This window comes from Mus caroli, chromosome 14 (genome assembly GCF_900094665.2).
Source record: "Mus caroli chromosome 14, CAROLI_EIJ_v1.1, whole genome shotgun sequence".
Lineage (NCBI taxonomy): Eukaryota > Metazoa > Chordata > Mammalia > Rodentia > Muridae > Mus > Mus caroli.
In genome coordinates, this window is record NC_034583.1 from 78,013,875 (window position 1) to 78,023,239 (window position 9,365).

General features: G+C 37.0%; 1 protein-coding gene across 3 annotated transcripts in view; it reads right to left on the reverse strand.

The window, feature by feature from the left end:
- Nucleotides 1-9,365, reverse strand: part of Diaph3 (diaphanous related formin 3) — a 473,693-nt gene that overhangs the window by 309,154 nt on the left and 155,174 nt on the right. For all 3 annotated transcript variants that reach the window (XM_029469353.1, XM_021182083.2, XM_021182084.2), the window contains 4 exons: nucleotides 6,100-6,210; nucleotides 5,705-5,823; nucleotides 4,867-4,983; nucleotides 1,653-1,771 (listed from right to left, as the gene is read on the reverse strand). In XM_029469353.1, the coding sequence (XP_029325213.1) occupies nucleotides 1,653-1,771; nucleotides 4,867-4,983; nucleotides 5,705-5,823; nucleotides 6,100-6,210 (466 nt within the window). The remainder of the gene's footprint in view (nucleotides 1-1,652; nucleotides 1,772-4,866; nucleotides 4,984-5,704; nucleotides 5,824-6,099; nucleotides 6,211-9,365) is intronic.

Here is a 9,365-nt window from a genome sequence, read left to right on the forward strand (position 1 = left end):
GGAGGGGAGGGGAGGGGAGGGGAGGGGATGCTTTGTTTCTAAATGCCACTAAGTCTTGAGGAATTCCTTACTTTCTGGCCATCCTCCAATCCCCTTGCAGAGATTGTAGGTACAAAGGCCTGGCATGTTTTAAAAGCCTTTTTCGATCACTAATTATTTTTCACTGGGTTGTATCAACACATAGTAAATGCTGCTACTTGAGAAGATAACCTGTGGAGTAATATATAAAGGAAGTTTTGGAAGAGTTATAACTAAGATCCATGATGAGGTAGCACTATTAGAGGATCTTTGTTGTTTATGCTAAGTCGGTATCGGCCAGCCCTGATCATTATGAACACTGCAGTTTGCTGAGCCATGAACAACTCCAAAGTATCGACATAACTCTATATACAATATTGAAAGAATTACATAGGTTAATACCCTCAATGACCTTTGAAGAAAGGAAATGATTTAGCATTGAAAAGCTACTATTAAACTAACAGTTCATACAAGCATTCAAAATTCCAATTCTCACTTAATTTGCAAGAATTTCTGATGGTCATTTTCTCTGAAATACATCTTTATTTCATTTTGACTCTTAATAAGTGTTTACTGGGATCCAGAGAGGTGGCTCTGGAGTTGCGAGCACTCGCAAAGGACTCAAACTAGGAAGTGAGTGAATGTGTGCAGTATGCACCAGTGTGTATGTAGATAGATCCACTTTCTTATAACTCTAGTTGTAAACCCAATGCCTGTATATTTCCTCTGTCAGCTCCGGGCAAGAATGAGGTGCACAAATATACATTTGGACAAAACTTTCCTACACATGAAATAAAATGAAAAAAAAAAAAAATCCTAAAAGTGGGCTACACACCTGAAGTCAGCACAGGGGTTTAGTTTATAGGACAGAATGAAAGCTGGAAAGATGCTTAGTGTTGCGGAGCAGCTGCAAGTATCAAACAACAGTTTGCATCTGAGAACGATATCAAAGCTCCCCGTACATGTATGTAGCCCCAACCAGCAGGAGAAGAAAGAAGACTACCGAGGCTTGCTGGCTGCCAGCTGGCCACAAAACGCAAGTTTGCGTTTCAGCAAGAACCTCTGTGCATTTGTCCCTATCCGTACCAGTGCACACAGAACACACTCACAAACATATACACTGCACCACCAGTACACACACAACACACTCACTCACACACATATACACTACACCAACATAGAAATAGGCCAAAAAAAAAAAAGCTAGTTCTGCTTATAATTCAAATAATGATGTCCGCTTTCTCAATGCATTCTGAAATTATCGCATTGTATAGGACAGAAATTTAAAAGGGCATACATATGAATGGATATTCAATAAATTAATATTAGTCAAAAAATTCTCAAATTCCTTCCTCCAGTGTACTGATAAAAAAGTATACAACGACTATCACTAGGGTTTGGTGCAAATATTATGATATCAGGAGTCACCTATTTACAAGCCATTATTTGGAAGCATCAGTTCTAGATACCAATACAGAAAGGTTTGTATGAAGTTATCAACATAGCTTTGACATTTAAGACTTCATGATAGAGGATCAAGTGTTCTCAGGAGATCTCCAGCCAAATGAAGAAAAAGATACCTAGAACTAACCCAACTCAAGGTAGCTCTACTTAAATAACAAAGAAATACTCACCTACAAACTGACTTAAGTCCAAATCTAGTCTTTTTCTGTATGTGAAGTCAGGGTCCGTTCCATCTCTATGTAATACAATCTGTGACACACACTCGTCAATTAATTTGAAATACTGCTCTCTAAAACGAAAGAGAACAAATATATACTCAATAAATACACTCAATTAAAGAGCAGAAATTTACATCAAAAGAATATACTTGATGTAAGGCTGACTCCAAATTTGAAATTATAGTCAGCATAATTCAAGAGCTGGCATAACAGAGCATGGGAAACTCATCTTTCTAATAACATCATGACATATTTTTAATAACGTGTCAGAAAGTACACTGTACACTGATGGTAATTTTCTTATAAAAGTCAGACATTTACTTCATTGATATTCATTTAAAAAGAAAATACGAAGAAGTGAAAGATAACTTAAAGCCACACTTCAGAGCACAGCTACTGAATGGCTAGCAGGAATTCATCTTATTAGTGTAAACCAGCCACAAAAAGTCTTCTCTAGGAATTTCTACTGGAAATTCTCGAGTTGGTGAGTGACAGAGGGAACACCGTTAAAGAAGCAGCTTCAAAAACTGGATGTGCTATCGATACAGTTCAATACATTAGGGAAACAGATACAGAGAATCAAGGGCAAACAATAGAGAGAGGTGGAGAGTGTACAGGAAGAGTGGGGGGAGAGGCGCTGGAAGAAGCTGGAGGGGTCAAGAACACCACAAGAAGACCTACAGGCTCAACTAACCAAGGCTCATGGGGGCTCACAGGGACTGGACCACCAACCAAATAGCATACATGGGCTGGACCTATGCCCACTGCACAGATGTACCAGAAGTGCAGCTCATTCCTCATGTGGGTCCCCTAAAATTTAGAGCAGGGCAATCTCTGACTCTGTTGTCTGCCCTTGGATCCATTTAACATAGCTGCAATGCTTTCTATGGTCTCCCTGGGATGAGATGCCTTTAGTCCTGCTGTCTTAAAATACCAGCATGGGTTGATAACCATGGGGGAACTCCTCTTCTCTGAGGAAAAAGGGATGGAGGAATGGGGGAGGTGGTGTGAGGCAGGGACTGGGGAGAGAGGAAGGAGGGAGGCTGTGATCAGGCTGTAAAGTGAAAAAATAAATTAATGAAAAAAAAAAAACCAATTCAATCTATCTGCATTTGTAACAACTTAGGAATATCTCCTTAACTTAAGGCAATGTGAAGAAAATACAAAAAATAAGTAATAAATTTTGTGTGCAGAGGCCATTCAAGCAGCAGGGTGGTTTATAATAAGGAACCCTACCTCCCCCACTCTTGGGCATTGATTACCTTTCTCAGTGATTTATAAGCAGCTTTTTATTTTTTTTCTCCAAACCATATTCTTCTTATGTGATGGCCCTTCTGGCCACTTCAGCTTTCTTCCCAGTGAACCATATATTAGGACTACTATCTGTGTTCTAAAAACTTACACCTAATGAACCATTTATAATGCTGAATACAATTCCTTCAGCTGAGCCTGTTAACAATAACCCTGAGTTCATGAGGGCTCCAGCATCATTTACCAAGCAGAGGTTGACAGAACCAGCCACGTGATGACCAAGAAATGCATGAGGATTCTTTATACAGATGTTCCGTGTCGTTTTTACATAAATTTAGAGTAGAACTGTAACACTGACTTAACAAGCTACCCTATTATTTTTAATTGACTCAATTAGTAGGTTCAGGTAGCACTTATTAGTGCTTAAATATTTAGTCTCCTTTTTTTTTCTAACAACGATCCAAAAAAATGTCACATTAAACAACCAAACAGGTTGCTGGTCAAGTTGAGAATATTTGTGGGAATTTTAATTTCAATAAAAACTTGATGTGTGGAGTACACCAACACTAAAGAATGTAAAGCTTCGTTTTCATTTGTCTTCTGTATTGTAAGAGGTAGCAGGGAACATTGAGTTAAACCCTCTGCTATCACCCACGGGTGTGCTATCTAAATAAGGTTGTCCTATAAATCCTATATGAATTACCTATGGGAAGACTAACTATCCTCCTCCATCATCTACAAATGAAATTTCTGCAAAGCTAAATTGGCTACATAATAATTTTAGACTTGAAGACTTAACAATGGAAATTCATAACTGTTAAAAGAGGAAACTGATATGAAAACCATTTACTGGGCATATGCTGTGTGCCAAGAATTCAACTCCAATATGGCTCACATGACCATTTTTAATCATTATAGTATAGTCTCTTGGGTACTCATGTCTACCTAGTACCACATTTTGTTCTATGTGAAGTAAACAAAGAACAATTTGCCAAGCTCAGACAGCCAAGATAAAATCAGGTTGAGAAGGCATTTGTATAATTGTCCTGATAGATTAAAAACATTAAACATGCAAATATTAATAAGGTAGATTCAGACAATTTTAACACTACTAAAAGCAATTGTTAATACTGTCTACAACTTATAAAATCCAATCCATCAATGCCATTACTGGTGTATAAGAAACAACCACAAAATATTACACATGATAATAAATTAATAAGCGGTCAATGGTTTCAACTTTTTTCACTTAGTATATATTTTCTTAGTATATATTTCACTTAGTACATAATTTCTCCCTTCCTTTTCCTCTGTCTAAACCCTCCTTTCTCCTTTTAAAATACATGGCCTTTAATTGATTTTACCTGAATGTATGTAAGTAAAAATATATGTGCATACACAGACACACATAGAGACAGACATACACAAGACCCACAAGTAGACTTCTAAATATAACCTGCATGTTACCCACAAGTAACCTACTGGAACTACAAAATACTCCCCCACCTAAGGTTCAAGGATCATTGTGGAAGATGGAGCTGAAAGAGTGTAAGAGCCAGAAGATCTGGAAGATGGCTGGGCGATTGTGTCTCCTAGGAACATCAGAATTTATAACAATGAAGTCTCACCAACATGACTGCCTCAATGAGCTGAACAAGAAAGAGCAACAATCAACATGGTTTCAACTTTCATTCACCGAAGAGGATACAACTGTGAAAATTCTGGAGTTTTAAAAAGCAACAAGAATAGCCTTGAGGCCAGAGCTAAGTAAACTCCTTCCTGAAGGAAACAACATACTCTGTAGATCGCTATCATGAAAGAAAGAAAACTAACATGCTTATCTGCATAAAGTATCAGGTGAATATCACAAGTACTGGTTTTATCAGTTAAACATTAGAATACAGTTTCCCCTTACCTTATAAAACGATCATTTCGAATGAGAAGGAAATGCTGAAGAATAGAAACAAAATGTCCCTCTGCTCGAGTTTCCTTAACTGTGTCCCATACCATGCTGTAAACATCAGATGCTTCAGTGAGCTGATTAAGGACAATATGAATTTATTCAAACCCTATACCAAGCAGCTAGTATAACACAGTATCTGCTTTATGAAGGCTTGGAAGATTTGTATACAAACTGTCTAGTGATGTCTGTTTTTAAAGGGTTATCTAGGAATTGAGTGTAGAGACATCAGAAACTGAAATTTGACTTGAAACTTTTTCACCCTTCCCAATCAACTGTGCTAGAATATACAGTGGGCACACAGCCAACAGCTTGTTGGGAAGACCCACTAAGTTCTAAGGATGTCCTGAGCACCAAAGCAAGTGCATCAGTGGGACGCTACAGTAGAAAATATGATTCTGGTATGGCTCAGAAACAGTCCAGACACTGTATACCCATCAGTTTACAGGAGGCCTCCAAGGTGTTGCATCCATTGTAGAGAAAGGAGGCTTCACTAGGTAGAGATTCTCTCAAATCCAATACTACAAAGAAGACAGGCTACAGCCATATGGACAACAGACTGTACACATAATGTAGCAATCTAGTCTAAGGGACTCACATAACTAATGGCAGCATTCCTTTCCACAAAACAACAAACTTACGCTACTACAATAGTGATACTTTAGTAATACATACACATTTGATTTCATGTTCCTATAGAAGAACTTAAGAGTTTCACAGAGCAAAGTTCATTATTATGGATGAAAGAGTCATTGTACATATCTTGTGACTGGGAGTCCGTGCAAAAGGATATTCAAGTTCAGCTCTAATGTCTTCAAGGCGATGGGAAAACTCACTTAAATCTTCCTCTTTGTGCTCATCAAAGACTTTAAGCTGTATATCCAGGCCATCGTTCTTAACACCCTTTAAGTTCTATAGAAATTAGGTAAAAATTATGATGGATTATGTTTTCAGTATGGGAAAATTGTCAATAAAATAAACAATAAACCAATCACTCAACCTGACTTGCAGAATTCAAACACTTAAAGTGTTAATACTTAAATTTTATCATCTATATTTCAAAACTAGATTTTTATACTCAAGTCTTTTCCCGCAGATAAATTATTCTTGAGAGTAATTTATCTAAATTTCCCCCACTCAAGTACACTTCTAATTTAAATATTAATGAGGAGACTACAGGGCACTTACTGGCAATATCTCTTTCAATCCACAACGCATAAATTCATTTCTGAGGTGAAGCCTGAAGTCCAAATCATCAGGAGATGTAACAAGAGCATTTATGAGCTGCATACAAGCAACCTACAAGAGATTACACGGGAGACAGAGAGAGGGCTTACAGCACTGGAAACAAAGAGAGCAAAGGGAAAGAAATCAAGCTTCAATCCAATGATTATCAAGTATCTCCCCCAGGAAAGCCTAGTAAGTAAAATATCATATATATAAACATGCATACACATATAAAACAAAAATTTATGGATTCAACTAAATTTTCATTTATTTGCAGGATGATATGCAGAAAACAAATTTTCTCTTCACGGAAACTTCATGTAGAGCTGAAATTCTTCCTTAATACCATTCTAAACACATACAATACAAACAGAAAATACAGTAAATAAAAAACTGTAAGCATGGGAGTAAAAGGAAAAATAGAATAGTACAGTAATTTTCCATTCCTCAAAAGAATACAAATTCCCAAAAATCTCAAGTTCAACAAGATCCTAAATATGACTGAGAAGGCTACTATAAAAATAAACTTTAAAAACTTGGACACACAGTGGTACACACTTTTAATCCCAAATTCTGAAGGCAGAAGCAAGGGGAACTCTGTCAGTTAGAGGTCAGAGGGGTCTAACAAAGCAACTTCCAGAAGAGCCAAGGATGCTACACAGAGAAACGAACAAGAAAGAAAAAACAATGGATGGATGGGTAGGTTGGTAGGTGGATGGGTGGATGGATGGATGGATGGATACATAAAGAGATACATAAATACATAAATGGATATATAGGTATAGAGATACATATAGGAATTATTAAATATGATGAAAAAACTAATTGGCATTGCCTAAGTAAGGATCGTCAGGCAATCGCTCTTATACTTCCTTGAAAATTCAAGCTGAATGTACATTGTATTTATGAACAAAGTAAAGTATATAGTTCCTGAGGTGGAACTGACCTAAACACCCCCTCCGTGAGGACTAGCTGTCATGGAAGCACAAGGCACCATACAAGCTTCCAAAGGAGGGAGGCAGCCAAAAATTCCACACACCTATGACTCTTATAAACAACATGTATGCCCTCGATGGCACTGGCAGCCTAACTGTGCAGCAGTGACATGCAAATGTTGATGACAACAAGCAGCTCTCTAACTGGAATAGAGACACACTCCATAGGTAGAGACCATGCCTGGTACTGACAAGCTATATAACCAGTTGGTACTAGTGAAGTAACAACACTGGAGGAGAATGTAGGGTCACTCATTTACTAAATCAAATGAATCCCTAACAACAATCTAAACATTAGCTCTTATATCTACAGGTTAAGTGCAGTCTTCACCCTTCATCAGGTAAGATTCTCTTTGCAACAGATGGAGGCCACTAGAAAAAGAAAATAAAAATCACAACTAATAAAACTAAAAAACTGTAGAGCATAGCACCAATGCATATACCCAAATCTCATTCCCACACCTAAAGCCCAGGGGATATAGCAGAAGGGAAGATGGAGCTGTAAAAGCCAGAGACTCAGGGAATTTCTTCTGAGATTCTATCACCTAGGAACACACAAAGCTAAAGTCTCATCAACAAGAGTGTTCAAATGTGAACCATCAAAGACAGTAGTAATGGGGTTGCCAAAGTGTATAGTAAATCCTGACTAGGACACAATTCTGTTCAAAGAACCACAGGCAAGAGAGGAAAGCTGGGAGAATGAGGTGTGGCCTTCCCTGATGCAAGAACATACCAATTAATTGGTTGTCCAGTACCAAACTGTCAGCCCTAAAAACATACATCAAAGTAACACTATACAAACTGAACACATTATGTTTAGGAACATAATTATATATATATATATATATATATATATATATATATATATATATATAATAAAAATTAGTAAAAAGAGGTTATGAATTTAAGAGAGCAAAGATGTGTATGAGAGAGTTAGAAGGAATGGGGAATATGTTATAACAATAATGACAAAAAAAAAGAAAGAAGAGAAAAGGAAAATAGTTTCTCTCTGGAGAAGTATTTTTTGTTGTTAATAATGTTATTTTTCCGTGTCTACATCTACCCCAAGTCTAGCAACAACTACTGGACTACTGATCAATATGTTTGACCTCATGCTGTTCCCTAAATTGTCTTTTCTCCATCCCTTAAGGCAAGGTTTATGTGAATTTAAAATGCTGGTTTTGGATTAAGACACCAACAGGGGTCTCAGTTTCCTGCTGCTTGAAAAACATAGTAGTAACTTTTATATTTGATATCTAAACACTAAAATCTGACCAGCATGCCTCAACTGTCAAAACTCAAAAATTTTTAAGAGGAGATAGGAATTATAGCAGAAAAGCAGAAAAAGAGAGAAAAAAAAAACACTTTAAAAAATAGAAAACATAAAACAGTCAACCTTTCTAGTACATATTCACTCAGCTGTGACCAGTTCATGTCAAAAAGTCAGGTTTAAATGGTTTTTTTCTACTCCCTTCCCTTTCCATACTTGGTACACATAACACTTTCTTTCAAAGCAATAGAATGTAATTTTCAAAACTCTAAACAAAGAGGGAGAAAGGGAAGAAAAGATACAGGAGGAAGAGGAGGATGATTTTTGCTAATTTTTCAATACTTGTCTATATTCAGGGAAGATACATCAGTCTCATTTACCAAAGTTGTAGAAAAATGAAAACTATAACAAAGTAGCAAAAGTAAACAAAATGAGTAGAAAATAGTGTCTAAGCAGCCAGCATTCAGCGTAGTTAACAGTAGTAGGAATTAAGAAACAAGAAGGCATAGAATGACCCAAATCATTTCTGGGAAGGATTCACAAAAATAACTTGGCTGAGAAGGAAAAGTTGATAGTTAAAGTTTGTGCTAAATCTATAAAATCTTTTCCCAATTCTAATAATTGCTTCATCCTTCCAATTACATGTCAATTAATCTAAATCACACAATATATCTGTAAATATCAAACCATATTGATTTGTGTGAAAGAGGAACAACTCAATAACCAAAGGGAAGACCAAAGAATCCTTCAGGATACAGAGTTCTGGCATAGCATCCATACACACACACACACAGTACTGTAGCACTTCAGGATACAGAGTTCTGGCACAGCATCCATACACACACACAGTACTGTAGCACTTCAGGATACAGAGTTCTGGCATAGCATCCATACACACACACACACAGTACTGTAGCACTTCAGGATACAGAGTTCTGGCATAGCATCCATACACACACACA